Raw genomic sequence first — 19790 nt, forward strand, 5'->3', positions numbered from 1 at the left:
CAATAAGATTAACTAACAATACTAACCCTACATCATACAGGTCTTACTACCAACTGATAGATTTCAGTGCATTGCATTTTATAATTCACATTTTTGTGGGCATGAAGTAAATCTGGATGAACAGTTTTGCAAACCACCTGGAAAGTGCATCCAATTTTGTGGTAGCTAAACACAAGCATTCACTTTCTCTAGTACTCTCTGTAAATAATAATAATATTATTATTATTATTATTATTATTATTATTATTATTATTATTATTATTATTATAGAAATGTGTAAATTATGAAAAACACATTTTATATGCAGTATATGTATACAATTAAGTGGCTTTGGGGGTGGAGTATAATTTCTACAGTTGTACTGGTGGTTTTTAGTTGGAACACTGAGTACAGTACCTTAAGTATCCTGTGTGTTTCTTCATTTAATTAGTACTGTAGGTGTTTTGTAATTACTTACCTGTGTGCCTCTCTCTCTCCCATAGATGTGCCCTCACAAGTGTGGCCTCAACATTTACTGTGTATTGTTGAGACATTAAAAGTGGCAATAGAGGACAAAGACAATGGAGGGTAAGCAACCTCTTGCTTTATAAAATATTATACCATAATCATACATTTTCTAATTATGCCTGTTTCTCATTGTTATTTTAGTGTATAACCCTTCAACTGTGATATTTCACTTTTACAAAGGGGTATTTTCAAAACAGTTAAGGTCACACAGAGTGCATTTACAATTGCACTCTGGCCTGAGCCACCTTACAGCTAATTCCATAAAAAAGATTCTTATCAATTAGGCCACATGTTTACACTTGTTCTAGGCTCTGGACCTGTATGTGCGCACACAGCACTACACACTAGAATGTAATAGATGTGCATTGCGCTTCCCTGAGTTTAATAACAATTGAGTGTTGGTGTGAGTAGGCAGTGAATATGTGTCTGCTGGCAACTGATACTCGCTCCAGCCAACATAAATAATTTTACATACGTACATGCTTTTTTTTTATATACACAAAAAGTTTAAATGTTATATATATATATATATATATATATATATATATATATATATATATATAACATTGGACGTTGGACGTTTTGGACAAAAGCCCTCATTCAGCTGTGTAGTAAGGCAAGTATTACAGTGCAGTAAACTTGTTATTTAAAGTAACACGTTTGCTGGACTGTGTTACTGTTTTTCTTTTCTATATGCTGCAAAGCGTTCAATAATAATAAAAATGTACACTTGACTACACAATTAGGCTACACCGTTACATGTATTCTTTAATATAAAACAACAGTATTAAGCAGTGCAAACAGCAGTAATGTCTAATGTTTTTATTTTTATTTTTACGTTTACCATACCATCTTCAAAACTGGTACATCAGAGAAATGATGTCACTCGATGGCAGCTTCTTGGGAGTTGCAACGGATTCCTCAACTTTTGAGAAAAACATTTACTCTGCTACCATAGTTACCCCTGGTGTCTACATCCATGTTTTTACACTGCTGTACGGCGTGGTCAGTAACCCTGTGGCTGTGTCCTTGATACCAGTCTTATGCTTCAAGCATTGCCTCTTTTGTAGCAGTAAAAACAAAATTGTTCCCGGTTTAACAGACCACTTGAGGCTGTGGTTTAAAACTTTAGTACAGGTGGAAATTGTGACTATTCTTAGTATGATAAAAAAAAAAAAAAAATCTGTTTTTACAGGAAGTTAATACATAATATTGCTGTAGCGTCAAGTTTTATCTTTGACCGCAGACTATTTCACAGCTGTGGTGGTTGCTGATGTGAAAGCATACTGGCATTGGGAAACACTTTCTTTGTCTGCACACTGCAGCAAGAATACGTTTTTTCAATTAGAGCTGCATTAGACCAGTATTTAGGAATAGTATACCAAGAGAAGAAAGAAAAATATCTTCTCAGTTACTGCAGTGTTGTGGAAATTCCGTCTATCTTCAGCTCTCTTCAGGCTACACGCTCCAGCTCTTTAAATCATCTCAACACTTTCCAGTTATGGTGTTTTATTTATAAACTCTGTTAGTTCAAATGAGATTTTGGACCAGTTGTAGGATTTTTTTCATTTGGTTTTGAAACCATGGATTTGCTGAGGCTTCAGACATTTCCGAGCACACTTCGTCCTCCCTGCCTTTTTTTCTTTACCCAGAGTGCAGGTACATCCACTTGATAAAGATAGGGAGACTGCAATAAGTGGGCAAGTTTTGTTTGTTAATGAAACACAAGTCAAGCACTTCAGGATTTATTTGTCCCCTGTTAGTAAAACCCCCCATTTAGTTTATATTTCCTTGTAGAAAAAAAGTTTTGCCCAGCAGCTACCTTTTACTCTTGTTAACAAAGCTGCTTACAGATTCCAACTCAGCATGGTGTACATTCTTTCACAGATGCTAATGGCGGGAAACTATTAGTTTATGGAAAGCACTCCAGATTAATATAATGAACAGCTGCCAGAGTTGCAGAAGTGAATTTTAGGGATTTAATGGTGAAACTAAATAACAGCATCATCAGCATCAACCAGGAATTGCGCAGCTGTGTCTAAATACAATAATTACAATGATTGCAAATGAGGGGAAAGAGCCTGTTCAATTATTTATTTAAAATACTTGGTACAAAGAAAGGAAAGGGGTGGGAAGATTTGTATTTTAAGGTTGTGTAGAAACTCTAAATGCGATTGTTTCAATGATAAATGTGCAGTGTTTGATTTTGTTCCAGGTCTCAACTAGGCCTCTTTGAGAATTGGTTCTTGCTTGTCCATTGTGGAGATTGGGTGGATATTGCTGCACAGCAGCTAATTGAGTCAAAAGCAGAAACCTCAGAGGCCCTACTGTGGCTTTTGGCATTTTACCATCATCCAAACAACGAAAACCAGCAGAGGACCAAACTACTGGTTGGTTTATGTGGTGGATGGTTGTGATCAGTTGGGACAGAATATGAATCAAAAACCTTTTACTTACTATTCTTTAGTTTTTAAATACGATTGTTTTTATATACAAAACCTGACAGGCTAATACTGTCTGTTTTCTCAAAATAAAAATACAATGACAAGAAAAAAGCATCATATTCAATTGATCTAATCAGTGGCATATACTTTACTACCATGGTTTCAATGTTAAATTAGAACAAAATTCATAATTTTACTTTATTTTATTAAATAAAGACAAAATACAGTTAGGAGACTCTCACACACTGTTGGTGGTGTATTTGAAAATAAACTGTTCATTAAAAGCCAAATTGTTCAATTGGCCGCTGCAGACATGCTAGCTAGTACAACCATTGGGAATTTTTTTATTTTTTTATTAATGATAAGTAATTTACTAAAGAAGTACAAATCATTAATAATGACTACACAAATGACATTATAACACACATTTAAACTGGTTTTCTATGGGACATAAGTAGCTTTAAACACAGAAATTAGTCCACTTTGAATGCATGCTGCTTACAATTATGTTTTTATATCACTGATCTTAGCTCTCATTAACGGATATTTTGTCAGTTTATCCATTAAGTGCACATGTTGGTCAAGTTAACTGCACAACCACATACAGTTTAGTATACCAGTATCCTATAATTTATTTTTCTCCATGGAATAGTTAGTCATGTCTCGACATTTTTGAGTTCTGATGTTGAAATAGAGATCCGCAAAGGGATTTGTTATCAGAGTGGTTCATCACTTAAGGTTGCTTTGCACTGCAATGGGAGTGTATTGATCTGTGTCTAAGCGATCTTTGCTTGAGGAACTTTTCTGTTCCTTTTCCCACAGTGCAGATATGACTGCCTCTGTCTTGGGGATTTTTTCATTTCCTGTAATTATAAAAAGACAAATCTTGGCTGTATGCCCTGGGCAGCTAATTTTTAGAGACCATGGTCCAAAAAAAATTTCCATTCTACCCATATACTATTCATTCTGTCCAGGCAACCGCAATACTGTTTTAAACAAAAGTGTTTCTTTTAACACAGGGGTTCGCTTAGCAAGGGTGAATCAGATCAGACTGCACTGAGCTCATGTAAACTTTCTCTTTAATCCTGTTCAATTCCTGGCAGGCAGTTGCAAGAAAAGTCTGTGATCAGCTGAAGGTGCTCTTCCGCAGTACAACGCTGTCTCTCTCACATCTTCAGACGTCTTTAGACCTTGCTGAAGCAAACTCAGAAGAAAGTGGCGCAAAGTATCTGTTTAATCAGCTCTTTCTGAACTTCTTGCTCTTCTCTGCTGGTGGACAAGTAATTGCAAAGGATGCTGTCCATCTGGTAAGTACGAGCTTTGACACTTGACAGTCATGCACCATGTATGACACAAAGGAAAAAGAGGGCTATTTTATTTGCTTGCATTGTTATTTTGGCTGTGGCATGTTTTAAATTCTTGAAACCTATTTATTATTATTGTACTTCAACTGCTAACATCACATAAACCACTGGAGATGCTAACTTGATATTTTTAGTGGAAACCCCTTTGGCAAAATGTAAATCGAATGGTACCTTAATTTAACCTGGTACCTAGTATACTGTAGATGCCACATTGTGGTCATGGGACATTTTTGTTTCTGTTTGACAGACCTAAAATAACACATTGAGACAATAGCTTCACATTCGGTACACAACTGTTTTCTATGGGTCTCTGAATAAAGTTCCATTACAGGTTTTGTCTAGTAAAAAAAACCAAAACCATTTCCCTGCTTGTATTGTTTTAGTCTCAAGTCACATCAACAAAGGCATGCTTTTTCACATACTGTATCTATTTTACTTGATGTTTACAAGCCAATTGATTACATGTGCCTTTCCACAGGGATTCATTGTTTTCGTTTACATATCTGCTCATTATATATGTCTTTTTTAAGGTAATTTTTTTTGGTTTGTATTTCATAGATGACACATGGAAATTTACTAAATGGAATTTCTGCTATGCTTGCTGGGGCTGAACACAGACTAAACAGTTATGGAATAATGGACTACAAAGCTCACAGAACTCTGAAGCTACTTCAGGAATATCTTAAACACAAGGCTTAAACACAATAACTTGTTCATGTTCTTGAAAGTGTCATTGTATACTGTATATATTTGGTTGTCATTGAACTGTTTTACATTAAATACACATGTATTCACCTAAAATGGTAGTTATTAAGTTTGGGAAAAAAAAGTTACTCCTTCCCACTGTAAAGACATGAGCACAACAAGCAGATTCTTCTACTATGAAACAAAAGGCTTCTGACTTACCTTTTCAAGCCATTGGGGTCTGATTTACTATGCTCTGTCCCATCCATAATCACGGTTTTAAATGTGAAATAGGTGATTGAGGGTTTTGTAATACTGTTGCAATGAATTTTTGACCTTGTTAACATTTACACACTATTTTCACAGAGAAAAGTATACAGTTTTATGTTTTGTAACTGAATTGGCCTTCCTGTCCATATTTCTCGCAGTTTTTATTCAGCCATAAGTAATAGCTTGCAAAACAATTACTGTACTTGGCTGCCTTACACACCTTACTGGTGCTCTTAACTTGCCAATGATTGTGTCTCAAACCAATATGTTGGTGAATAAACTTTGTAGTTATAGGGGATTCTTTGTTTTTTTGTTCAGAGAAACACACGTTTGTAGTTTGATCTATAAAGTTAAAGTGAAAAGTCATATCCAACAAGCTGTTCTCATGTTATAAGAGTACAAAGCTTTCACGGAAAGTGACAGAGACATCAAAACATATGAAAACAGTATGTGTCCTTGTCACAAGCTGGCTTGTAGTGATGTCAGACCCGGAAGAAACACACAGTACTGAGAGGTGAAATGGTGAATGCACTTACTTGTGCTGGTTTATTGCAAATAAAAAGGTTAAACAAAACAAAACGGCGTGGTGGCCAAAACAAATAGACAGACAAACAAACAGTGGACGTACGCTACCCAAACAAGTATTGTGCCGACCCTCCAGCACGATAGCAATTGATATTTTAATTATTATTTTTTTCTCCTCTCCATTTCTCCAATCTCGAACACACAACCTAGACTGTGTGAAACGTGCATCTACATCTACAGTTGTGCCGGGATTCAATTAGTAATTAATTATTCACTTGAATCCCAGCAGGTCAACTAATTTGTGCAATCCCCGTGCTCACATACTATAACCAACCCTTGTGCTAAATATCCCACATTATATCCAGAGAGAGAGAGAGCCCACATGCAACATATAACACAAAATACACACAGGCGGCACACACTGCCACGGTCCTGCAAGTACTCGCCCAGGTAAGTATGACGATAGACTTTATCTTGACCAGCTTAAAAAAATTGACGGAACTTCTTAAATATTTAATCTATTTTATCTTTCTACTGTATTTTATGTATTTAGTTTTGATTGTACAATATAAATATGCAAAGTGTTCTGCATATTTCAGATTTACTTTTCTAATTGATTATTTTTAAAGAAGTACTACAAAAAGCTAAATAGGTCAGACATTACAAAAGCTCTAGTTTTGCAATAAACAATGTCCCTATACATTTCACTTCAGCAGACAGAATATTCTTCTATTTCATCTTTAAAACTCCCACTAGAGCAGGAACAAAATGGTGGAAATTGTTTTCAATAAATTTTATGATAGGGTGGCATCAAACCAAGCCACTGATGCCAAGTGCAGCTTTAAGAAGCAGACATCTGTATCCACATTCTTTGTGACTGACTCAGCCAGACCTGAGTAAATCTCTTATATTTATACTGCTGATTCACACTGTTTGACATTTACCTACCACTAGACAACAACTAGAGAAAAATACATGTTGATTTTAGCACTGTTCAGCTGTGGGCCAGGTTTTGGTTTTTACTTGGACACTGAAATAAAGATACATACTGTATATTGCTAGCAAATCGTGTAACTGTTTACTTAATATGGTTTTATAACATTTTAAACCAGATCATATGGACTGCAGGAGCATAAACTGACAATAGAAACTATTGTATAACAGTTGATATTGTTGTGTGTGATGTATAGTCTGCAGTTGGAATTTGTCAAAAGATGTGAATATAAAGTAGGGGTACTTTATATTGGTTGGTGGTATAGAACAGTGGCAGTACAGTAGTATTCTTTATTCATTTTTTTTTTATTTTTTTTTAAATATGATAGTCTATTTATTACATTCAAATAAAAAAGAACAATGTGTAGTACTTGTTCGTTGGATGGTAACTATTTTATCAATATCCAACCTGTCAAAAACGCACATATATATATTTAAACCTACAGTATATATTTCCATATGGTCTCCCAGTGCCTGGAGTAAATTACACAGTTAATCTGAATTAACATTTACAAGACTCAATATGGAGCTCACAGAATTCATTGTTAGACATTTGCAAACATTTTATTAGTGATTGTTTGATAACCAGGAACACTACCCCAACTAAAATACAAAAAAAATACTATTTGCTTTATATATATACATATATTTACAGCTGTAGCATTTAAGTCATTTTCAAAGATGTTTTGGACAATTTCAGCAGCATTACGTCAGTCCATTCCATAAAACAATTTATCCAAATACAACTCTTTAATCAGTTTTTAGTATGGATTACAAATAAATACATTTCAAAGTTGACATAAATCTTCCTTCCAATTAAACAACAGCTAGTGTCCTTCAGTGTGAACCTAGCTGGAGCTCTAAGGCTGAATGCCGAGTGGCTCATCTTGTGGTCCTTCCTTTATGCTCTGCCTTTAAGACCGTGGCTCTGGAAAACGAGCAGATATGAATGAATGATCTGTCCAGCAACTGTTTTAGAAGACTCACATGTTTTGCTTTGATGTCCCAGTCAATGAAACCCAGGCACTTCCAGGATTTACTGAAAGATTTTAAAATATCTTTGTTTATTAAAGGTAAAAAACCACAATCATAAAACTGAACTAGATGCAAAACTATGATTCTTCCATTGCAGCTGTCTGTTATTAGTTAAAATCATTTAGCTTTGTGTACAGTAAGGCAGGTTCAACATCTCATTTGTTCCATTATTAATTATACCTGTTAGATTATTGGTATATAGGACAGTGAATATAACCCATACAGACTCTCATCATATAACTATTATATGCTGCTTTATTGTTAATGTACACATTTTAAAACTCCAGCTACATTTGTTTTCTGTTCATGACCAACCTTTATTTAGTCCACTGTGATTTTGATTTAAAAAAGAGACAAAAGGTTGATGAAGAGAATACTGTTAAGTGGCTGATTGTGATGTCACAGTCTGAATTGACTTTACAGTTGAAGTAAATTCTGCGAGGTGCCTCAGGTATGATCTTCTAAAGCAGGTGACAAACGTACCATTATTGAGAATATGGCACATTAAAAACTCAAAATGGTACAGTTCAGATATTTGGGTTTCTCTGTGATGTGTCGTGGAAAACAGCAGGTATATCAGCCAGACATGCTTAGTAGATTAAACTTCTATGTATATACTGTGTAATAATAAAATCTAAGTTGAGATGACATAGCAGTACATTTTTTACACGTTCAGTGAATAAAAAAATTGATACAGTTAATTGTTGAGAAAATGTCCTGTGTTACTTCTATATAAATATCTTTGGTTGTTCAGAATTTGCACAAACTATAATGCTACAAAAATGATATAGTTTGAGAGATCTCAAGCACAATAAAACTGTCAATGGTAATGAGCCACAGAAATGCTCAAGCATTCAGTCTGCAGTCCACAGACACCAATTGTTTTGAGTGCCCACAGTTGTGTTTGTGTTTTCTGCACTGGTGTTTCCGCGAATTGCTCAATGGTCCATTGTTTATTTGTAAACATTATTGATTTGAGACATGGCGAGGCTGGGTGATTTGCAGATACAATGTTGTATGATGTTGCTATCTACCACAGAAGTTCTACCTTGTGGGAAAATGCAAGTTTACTGAACCCAGACCAAAGGCACAGCCATTGAAGATGTGTTGTTTCAAATTCTGAATAATCCTGTAGTTACCCACTGACAAAAACAAGATCTTTTCAGTACAATGGACCATCACTGTAAGTCCACTTCCTGTATTTGATAACCAACTTGTTTTATTACAGTTACACTTTTCTTGATGCTTTCCAGTAATGCATACCGGATATACTCTGCTAACAAAGATACATTCATGTTACAATGGCATGGCTGAACAATAACCCTCCTCTGCTGCCTTGACTTCCTGCTTTAGGGCCAGACTCCTGTTCCTGCTGAACTGAGCCAGTGTGTAAAATTAGAACTGTTATCAGCTCAGTAGGCACAGGAGGTCAGGCCCATTATCACTCCACAGTGCAGGCAGCGTTCAGTAGTGTTGGGCCATTGCAGCAACTGAAGGAAAATGTGTAGACAGGAAACATTTTTGCAGCCTGAGAATTAATAGGTTATATCTGGTTATTTAAAAAAAAAAAAAAAAAAAAAACACAACTTTTTATGGCAGAGATGGTCAATACAAGAATGACTCTGATTTTTTATTTCTTTTTTTTACCCTACTGATTGTATTAAATTGGGTCTTGATTATTTGCAGTTATATAATGGCAAGTATATAGGGAGCAATCTCATTGGCTAAGAAATGTTCTAACCTGTTCCAGGCCTGGTTCACTTACCAACCAATTCACTTTTAGAAGGGTGGGGGTGCAATTTTATAAGCACAACAACACACTCCAGGGTTTTCAAATATGGTCCAAAAACCGCAGCCCTAAACTGTTTAACGACACTTGGCTTCATCTCTTGTCGAACAACACCGCCAGGCGTGCGGATATCAGATCATATTTGAGCGCACTGTTTTCATACAAATGTTTGATTTTATTATGCTATAGTCCATTTAGATTAGGCATAGAAACACTGGAGTTAAAATGAAAGCATCACTGTCTCTATAAACAGTAAATAAAAGTGATATGTATTATTTATGCCAGTTTCGGCAGGCTTTTTGCTGTTAGTTCAAAGAACTTATTATTAGTTTTTATTTATTTCTCCAGTACTTCCTTTCCACTGTCATGAATCACTATAAAAAAACATTAAAAAAAAATAATAATAGGTGCTGCTTTTATATTTCTTGCATTCTTCACAGAGATTAGATGAGGCACATCACCGCAGCGTTCATACTGTATAATTTAATACAAAAACAAAGGGACAGCCAGCATGTGTTAAGAGGATTTATAGCCCGAGGAATATACTGTACTATTTGAACACTTTACCTACACATAATACAGTACCAATGCTTTGGATTGTTCACAATATATAAGTAGGTTATACACAATAAAGGAAAGTACTGTGACAGAAAACGATATCATGGTTGAATTACAAAGATTGTAAATGTGGGTTGTCTTTCAATGACAGTATTGCTAGATTACCACTAGAGCACTGTGATTATCCGGCATACGATCACTCTAGGAATCAGTTTCCAGTGCTTTCAATCCCTGCCTAATAACCTTTCTTCACAATACATTAAATTAAGTGTCAAGTGTCCTCACAAATGTACTCCCATATATGGCACCATATTGTCTTTCCTATTGTATATCAATCTGGACTCTCACTACACTGTACAAGTCTGGAACATAAATTACAGGATTGTTTTTTAGACAAATTAATTCCTTCATTTTGCAGCACCGATGTCAATGCCAAAATGTTGTATTGTAGTGTAAACGAAATATTGAAATACTTCATACTGTAGATCAAATCAGTGGTATATTTCAATATAAACTGATATGACAATGTGTGTATAAAGTAAATTCAGTAAAAAAAAAAAAAAAGATGTTATTTTACCAGACAATAAACCCCCATTATGTGTATTTACTACCACTGTATTCATTTTTAAAACACTTAATACAATTTAAATAAAATGAAAATGAAAATATAAGTAGGTTCAAAATTGCTGTTAAAAGGCAACACCACCAGTGTACCAAGACTACCTAGTTTTGGATCTCAGGTTGGTTTGATTACATAGCTCTTGGGTGTAATTTAGAAAGGGTGGTAAACTTAATACTTTGTAACTGCAAAGATCAGAAAGCTAAAACTAAACACTAAGGCACCTGAATACCCGAACAAAAACATGTACACAACATTAAGGACATTTGATTGTTTACCTATAGAATTCAACAACAGTAAACTGTACTTAAATGCAGCTCAGGTTCATTGTTATTCTCTAGTTGCCTTCTTAATGTTTTCCCTTTACAGTCAGACTTTCAGATTGAATATCTGAACAAATTCAAGAGAAAGCACATTAATGACCCACGCCAGCACCACTTTCATTGCAACAGCTGCCTCATTTTCTCAGAGCAGTGGCCTTGTTCAATTCTCACCCTCTCTTCAGGTGCAGAACTTAGCCACTGTGAACAAAGAGGAGATAAATCACTGTTCACCAATCAGCTAAGCTCTGCACCTTGTAAGAGAAGTCAGGTCCATGGCGGCACAAAGAAACATCATCTGGAGGATTGTGAGAGAGCCTTTTGCAGATCAATCAGTTTTTAGCTCTTTTTGTGCCTCTGGTTTCCATAACAGCCGCCAAGGCCGTGGTTGTGTGGTAATCCCTGGCAATGTGATTTTATCTTAAGTCACAAATCAGCATGCCAGGAACCCACACAGCCATAACATGAAAGGAAACCTGCAGATCTTCTCTCCCCAAATTCACTATGCTCAGATGAACAAGGGAAATTTCCCTCATTAACCATGGTTCCAGGATTGGGCAATGATCCCAAAAAATGAAATAATTCCTGCCATTACTGTACCATTCACACACAAACACATTCTTCATAATGCTGTTTGATCTACAAACAGTAGCAAGGTTGCAAATAAACTTTTTCAGACAATTTATTTGATAAAATAAAATAAAAAGTAATAAAGGTTTGTCATGACCCAAACATATTTGTTTAATGAAGAATACATTTTTGTTATTTTGCTTTGGAAAGCTGGGGAAGTTCAGAAAAGACGTTAATCGAGGACTACTCTACTTAAAATCAAACCCCACTAATAATACGACTAAAGAAGAAAATACAACTGCAGTAAAAGATATTTTGGAAACACCACAGACATACATATATGCTTTGCATTTCTCCTTTCCCTAGAACTATTTCTGCTTAACTAATGCCCAAACTCCCTAAAATGTGTCTTGTGATGACAGTGCAGTTCACAAGTGGAGTTTCAGAATAAACACTTTAATCCAGCTGACACTGGCAGAAACAGAGCAGTGGAGTTAGTGCAAACAATTCCCGAAGATGAAGTAAAATAAGGGTTTGATTTTTGAGTGGATTCTTTATACAACTTGCTGACCCTTTCTTTTACATTTGTTTGAGGTTCCACATGTTCCAAATTCCTAACAACATAGATTTGAAAGCCTCCTGTTAAACCACAAAGCAACTACTATGGATTTTAAAAATAACTTAAACAAAACTTTTTTTCAAGCTGTCTTCAATAAGGATGTAAAGTACACGTTAGCATAGTTTAAAGGAATTTGCTACTTAATATCATTTTCATCTTATGTATATATGCAAATCTCACACAGATAGTTATTTAATTTATTTTTTACCTTTGAACACATGTAAAAAAAAATGTCAGTTTGGATATTCTGATATTTGTCCCTGCACTAATATACAGGCAGTCATAAAGGACATTATATAAACCAGAATCCACAAAATGGATGAATACATCTTTTAGACAGTCACTACATCCTTCAGACAGTAAATATAAAGTCACACCTCTGCAAATCACCCTTGCATTGTTTTTCTAAACACTTGCCTGTCTTCATGTTAGTCCAGTCTTTCACATCAGCTGAACTATTGACAGAGGTTTTCCAAGGAAGAAGTTTGAATTTGGAAAGCATTGTCAATGTTATAAGAACAGCCTGTTAGAAAACACTTATTTCATTAGGAAAAAATCTGAGGTATGCTGTACTGGGAGAGATCTTCATAAAAAAGCTAATTGATTATGCGTTCAACATGCATGTGCAAAACACCAGGAGATTCGTTATTCCTACAGAAAAAGTACTATCATAATATTATGACATTAGAAAACAACAATCTAAATACTGCAGTACATTTCTGTAAGGGTAGCATTAAGGGTTATTCATTCAAAACCAATAAGACTACATGGATATAAGTGATAATATATGACTATTTATTGCTTAATGTAAAACCACAACAACCACTAAATGGTACAACTGATCAAAATGAGCCAAAAAGCATTAAGCCAGTAGTAGACGTTTTAAAGCCCTTTAGTCACATGCTGTATACAAAGACTACATAGTTTCACTGTGGCTGATGGACATACAAGTCACCAAGGAAGTACAATATTTAATACTGTCTCACATGCCCAATACCACATGACCATCTGGTAAAAACACTGCGGTAATTAACTACACTAACTACATTAGTGTGCCAGACACTCATTGTAGTCTGGCACACTTATGTAGTTGAATAGGAAATTGCCATCAGCTGTGCTATCCCTACGCTGTAACTAAATATAGAACTCTTCACAAATAAACATACCTCTACACATTTATAAGATCATCTCCTCCACCACTTTCTTAGAGGTCGGGTCCATTTCTTCATGAACAGCTCTAAAGCAGCTTTTGGCCAGCCCCTGCTGCCTAGCATCCTCGTGAACCATCAGCTCTCCATACAGGTAGACGCCCATTGCCTTTAAAACATAGCACACACCAATGTCTTGTTAGAGTCCTCAGAAAACAATGCTACAATGAAAACACAGTCTTGTAATGCTTTCTATGTCATCCTATCTGACTGCTCTTTCCAAGACAGCAAGCAGACAGCAGCTAAGACACATTAAACACGTTTCAGAAAAGAGCTGCAAATGTAAATATGGCAAGAAAACAGACAGTACACAACAGTATGCAACCACAGTAGCTTCAATCAAAAACAGGTAGGAAAATCGACTGGGGACAGTTCACCTCAGTGTGATCCCTACTGGGCAGATGATGCCTGACCAGTCCAGATGGAGATTTCCCAGGGTCAGCCACGTCGTCAAGGTTGTGTTGCTTGGTAACACATGTAACTTTGGTGGCTGAAATGGCTTGACAGCTCAAACAGAGGTGTCTTTAAGAGAAGACTCTTATAAACCCAGCATGTATTGAGGAGCAATTAGAAAACAAAAGTATCTACAATGTAAATCAGTCGATTGACAGAAACTCAAGAGATAAAATGAAAATGAAGCAGTTAACTTAGGGAAATCCCCACCACTTGAGGTAACCTGCAACTGCAGCAAGGTCTTCACTTCTTGTGTTTTTTTAGAGCATAATGCAGTACCTGGGAATCCACCATGACTGCATCAGCCACCTAATTTTACAAATAATCCTGGGAAAAAGACAAGCATGGGTGGTTGATGCAATCCTGTGTGCTCCTCTTCCCTTTAAAATGCTCAGCTGTGGATTATCACAGGGTGTACAGCTATGGCCAAACGTTTTGTATCACCCTATATATAGAATTCACTCATTTTGTTTCATGAAATGTTACGTTAACATACTGAACTACAAACCACATTGAAGTTCTCCATATACTACAGTTTGTAACCACACAGGAATGTGCTGGATGCTTCACTTAAAATGTGTTGATCTGGGTGGATTACTTAGTGTTTTGAAAAAGTACGCTAATTGCCCAATTATTCTGTTTCAGTTAATGCATGTTCTGGCTTTTCTTTTGCAGCATTATTAAATCTTTCTGACAAGATTCAGGATGACAAAAACACCTTCAGAAGTCATATCAGAAATGAACAGCAAAGCAAGTCATTTTATGCTTTTCTCATGTTTAAGGTCCTGTCACCTATAAGCACCTGAAGGTGCTACTTGTCACCTTCAATCAAACTGAAATGTTTCATTTCATATTTGGGATGCATTGTTGTGTCAATTATTTGTGACATGACCTTTATACAATGCATTAATTTTTCTTTAACATAGTTCCCAGTAATTCACTATTGTTGCATGCGCCTTACCATGCTTTCTTGTGCCACACCATGCTTTTAGATCAGTTTATTGCAGTAAACTTTTATTAAAGTAAACACAGGGAAGTGCATAGTTTTAAACACTGTACACTCATTTCCATATGCTACTGTGCACAGTGATTACTGATTAGTGATTACTATTTACTGATTTAAAATTATACCTTTCATCTAATAGTAAATGTACTGCCATTCTTGGATAGTTTGACTCCTCTTTGAATGTAAACATGAATTTTTAGTTTTGCTTTTTTGATGTTTTTTCACATCCAAAATCCAGAAAAAGAAGCAATAAATTGAGATTGGTATATGAACAATCATAATTCAATCTGCTATTTTATCTGTCAAGGACACTCTGTTTCCTATCTTGTTCTCTATTTTTTGATAAAATTGAAACCAGCTTCTCACCGAGACAGAAATGACTCATTTTCTATTTTGGTTTTCAATTGATATTTCTAACCTGTCAATACTAAGTAACTTTTAGAAACAACTTCCAATTTTCATGAAACAGAAGCCTGAAATTCCAAAGGCAAAACTAAAAATAAATAATAAAAACAGGAATCCTACCTGGTCTTTCTTCAGAAACTGCTCCACATCTTTATATGCAGCAGTGTGTTTGTGTTTGACAACAAGCTCACACCAACGATGCCGCACCTGGGAAAATACGTTTCTTTCATTGGAATTTTCAACAAAACAAACAAACAATAAACATTTAGCTACCTGAAAGCAGGTACTGTTTCCTCCACAAACAATCTTTAAAACAAGCTTTGCTGTGGGTTTCCATTCAGAATAATATTTATAGTAAATGTAGCAATAAAACCTGTGGACAACTGATATTTTCATCCTTAAAACCCATGGGACTGATATATGTAGGTCATGATAAAAAAACGAACGGTCAATCACAATAAATTCAGTATTGTTGATAAAGTTAATTATTTCATATTAGACTTGTTAAAAGTTCAAGACCTGATTTTACAGGTAATGTTAGCCTTTGCACAAATAGATGTGTATGATAGATAGACAGATAGATAGACTCGCAACCAGTTACAACTGCTGATATGAACATAGAAATAATAAAACATCAACGCAAGTTGGATTCCACTCATTTCAAAGTTCCATTTCTTGAGCTGCTGTTCTCTCTCATGAAGCTGTCAGCAGCACAGTAAAATGAACCAGTGTTAACACAATCCATAGCAGGACTTTATATTCAGTGCACTAACCACCATCAATCCCACACTGACTGGGCTCCTATGAGACAGCTGATTATGTTGCCAATTACAAAACTCAAGCTACAACAAAAGAAAAAATGAAAATAGGATTTCTTCTTGTATTCAGTGCAACATCATTTGTTCTCTGTTACAATCCAACAGACTTTCTACATAGTATTTACAGTAAATACATAGAATATTGTTAAGTGTGTGTGTTCGATATCAAGCGATCCATAATGATCATTTTGTAATACCTGAGGATCTTATTTCTTGCCAAATCAGCGCGCTAATGTTATCGTAACATTAGCTGTATTCGAATGAAATGTAAACTCCAAATTGTTTTGTGAATTTAAACAACCACAGATCTAGATTAGTGTTTATATGAAAAAAAACAACTAAAACCAGAAAAAAGTAAATGAAATCAGTTACAGTCTTATTCATAGATTACATTGTTTAAAGGCATCTAAAGTATGTATTTTACACTTGCTCAGATGAAGCTAGCGATGCTTGGTCCCCAGTGAATGCCAATCATTGAGTTATTATTATCAACCCTGGCACATACAAGATCAGAACTCAATCTGCAGCTTCAGATTCCACTCCAAGGAGGGAGGATTGTAATCGTGAATGATCTTTCCAACAGTACTGGAGTGGTCTGATGTTTTTAGTGGATTAAATCCAGAATAGCTTCAATAATTAAATACAGAATTTATTTAAAAAAAACAAAAAAACACATAGTTTGAGGACAGGTAGGGCTGAAACTGAGGAAAATGAATTCATAATGCCTCTGCTACAGTGTACAGGGGGTAGGGGGGCTCAGAAATGGAAAATGTAATTTATAAGAACGTGATTAATCCTTGGTGGGAGGCACTGCACTTTTGTCAAAGCCGTCACCGAACACAGATAGCGTTATTGTCTAAACACAATGACTGTAATCCAATACGCCTCGGCACTTTGCAGGGCTTTAGTTCATAAACCAGGGGTTCAACAGCCATCTGATCACACCACTCTGTGTCCCCGGCAATAAAGCTGAAGTGATAATAGATTAGCCATATAGCTGTCATAAATATTATCAAAACAAACACCTGCAAACACAAAATAATATTGCCTTTTTGCAACAGCTGCCGGAAGCTGGGATTCAATGTAATAGCTGATGCCTTTTCATTCTCTGATGTTTATACACAGGGTTATACATGGAAATATGATCACTTTCAGAGGGAAAAATCTCTATAAAAATACAGTATGTTACCATGTGCTTAACACTCAACCACAATATACCGGTGGGAAGTAGTGCAAAAAGCTACTTTGCAATACATTTACACAAATCATTTTCAATGCCTTTATGCGATACTCATCACCATCACAATATTCAAGTCAAGGTTTGGGATTTTCCTGGCATAGGCCATGCTGCAACTATTGTCACAATCCATGTATTAGAATATTGTAATGTTTGGAACCATGTTGCTTTACCAAATGTAAAACATTTACAGATAGTTTCACAGACCTAGATTAGTAGGCCTTTTGGATCACTGTATTTTAACTAAAGTAACATTAGGCAATCCAAGTTTAGTGCTAATCATGGTCTGTGAACGTTAGTGAAAACAGACCACCAATGTTATGTATTATTCTGGTCAATGTGATACCAAGTTAATTCAGCTTCAGTTTAATTCCACTATTCAAACAAAAACACTTTCATTATTGAGTACTTGAGAGTCACACAACACATTAAACAAGACATTCTAAAGAGAGTGCATTGTGAAACTGCCATTAACAACATTACATTATCATCTCAGACAAAAACAACATTTTGTTTAATCTGAACACAATTAAAGTAATGCATGCAAAATGGGTCACACAGTATGTAACCCCGGTATTAATCAACAAACTAAAAATAACAATGTTTTTTTTTCACATACTTAAACAGTACAAGACCTCTTGCTCCTTTACCATTATTATGCAAACAATCCTAACATTTAGTAAGGGATACTGTGAAAACATTATTTTTAAAAAAGCACAATAGGCACACGCTACAGGAAATCATTGAAGCATTTACTCTATTATTTGCATTGACAATCACAAGGTGTGTCCATCTTGTACTTTATGGCTTTGTCACAAGAAATACCATCATTTACCGCCTTTGGCTCATAAAGCATGATAATAAAATGTTAACAATCCAACTTGATTGCTATATACAGGTAGTACCATTATGACTATCCTAATCGAAGCCCAACTTCTACTCACTTCTGACTGTTGTTGAATATAAACCTAAACTAGATAAGAGGTTTTGCTCTTAAAATACAAATTTGGAATTATTGAAATGTCAGATCTGTAGACAAACAAACATGTTCTTAATATACTACCAAAGTCGTATAATTTAGACTTCAAATGTCACTAGGCTGTGCAGTACAGTATACCCATGATAGAATGTATCTTCCAGCTGCCTTTGTGAACTTGACTGCTGCTTACAATTCCAAAAAGCATACTAAAAAAAAAAAAAAAAACATGATATTGGAGCACTATAGAAGAGGTGCACTTTATATTGTTACAATTACGGTAATACAACTTAACACATTGGGCCTTAACTTAACCACTAACAAATTTGTGTTAAGATGCTGATAAAAAAAAGTCCCATTACAATCAATATACCAGACTAAGTAGATACAAATTTAAGAATGTTCTTGAATTATTCATTTATGCTTTGCATTACATTGCTCTACAGCACTTAATGCAGTTTAAAACCAAGCTGTAACCAGCTTATGTTAGCTTGGGTGTTTATGTTTTCCATGGAATTTCCTCTCTCAAAAAGAATCAAAGGCACTAAAAAGTATATGAAACACTATCCATGATAAAAACGCTGCCAAATTATCACTTTTAAAGCCGGATGTTAATAAGACAGGATGTTAATGCTCCAGATTCTGAAGGGTACAATTATTAGGTCTCACTTGAATTAAAGACTATATGCTGAAAGCACTGAGGAGTAACACCAGCAGTAAATATTATTTAAAGGAATTATTTATACCCTATGAATTTTAATTTTTAAATTTTTAATTTGTTTTATTTATCTCATTATAATCCCATGAGGTGTGTTCCTAATACTCATGTATTACTGTTTCTGCACTTATAGATAAGTCACAATCATATTTTATCTTTGGGGCAGTCTCTCTGCAATCCTAAGCAAAGTGGAATTTATAAATGCGGCCAGTTATTCTTACCCCAGAAACACTGATTTTGATGGATATTTTCCATTGTACTTTTAATTACTGGCACGCACCCTTACTGGTAATTTTTATACTGGCCACATTAGAGATATTCTACATTGTTATTAACTACCTTTATTAACTATTTGATATTAGTTAATTCCATTTTTAAGTACTGTTAACCCTTTGTGCATTTGTATAAAATATCCTTAAAACAATCCAAGTAATGTATAATTGAGCCTATTATACTTAAAAAAAAAAAAAAAAAAAAAAGAAAAAACACTGATAAATAAATTGGGTTAGCAAAGTAGGTACTTTGGTAATCTCCCAGTGAAATTCAGCACAGTTGATACATTTACTTCATGTAAAACGCCTGTGTTTACAATGGTTATTTTTTGCTGTTCCCAGTTAGAGGTAGTCACATTCTAGACATAGTTAGTATTCTTGGTAAGGTCAAATAAATAGT

The 19790-nt window shown here is 35.2% G+C and overlaps 2 protein-coding genes across 5 annotated transcripts in view; one reads left to right on the forward strand and one right to left on the reverse strand.

The window, feature by feature from the left end:
- fancc (FA complementation group C) overlaps positions 1 to 5782 on the forward strand; it is a 43997-nt gene extending 38215 nt beyond the window's left edge. For both annotated transcript variants that reach the window (XM_041233469.1, XM_041233478.1), the window contains exons 12-15: positions 483 to 567; positions 2723 to 2897; positions 4055 to 4258; positions 4874 to 5782. In XM_041233469.1, the coding sequence (XP_041089403.1) occupies positions 483 to 567; positions 2723 to 2897; positions 4055 to 4258; positions 4874 to 5014 (605 nt within the window). In that variant the 3' untranslated portion in view covers positions 5015 to 5782. The remainder of the gene's footprint in view (positions 1 to 482; positions 568 to 2722; positions 2898 to 4054; positions 4259 to 4873) is intronic.
- A 114-nt stretch (positions 5783 to 5896) lies between these two features.
- Positions 5897 to 19790, reverse strand: part of LOC121303072 (aminopeptidase O (putative)) — a 72314-nt gene continuing 58420 nt past the window's right edge. For 2 of the 3 annotated variants that reach the window (XM_041233499.1, XM_041233492.1), the window contains exons 15-17: positions 15490 to 15576; positions 13464 to 13614; positions 5897 to 7715 (exon numbers count right to left, since the gene is read on the reverse strand). In XM_041233499.1, coding sequence (XP_041089433.1) covers positions 13474 to 13614; positions 15490 to 15576 — 228 coding nt within the window. In that variant the 3' untranslated portion in view covers positions 5897 to 7715; positions 13464 to 13473. The remainder of the gene's footprint in view (positions 7716 to 13463; positions 13615 to 15489; positions 15577 to 19790) is intronic. The other variant, XM_041233509.1, reaches the window with a different exon arrangement.

Source organism: Polyodon spathula, chromosome 2 (genome assembly GCF_017654505.1).
Source record: "Polyodon spathula isolate WHYD16114869_AA chromosome 2, ASM1765450v1, whole genome shotgun sequence".
Classification (NCBI taxonomy): domain Eukaryota; kingdom Metazoa; phylum Chordata; class Actinopteri; order Acipenseriformes; family Polyodontidae; genus Polyodon; species Polyodon spathula.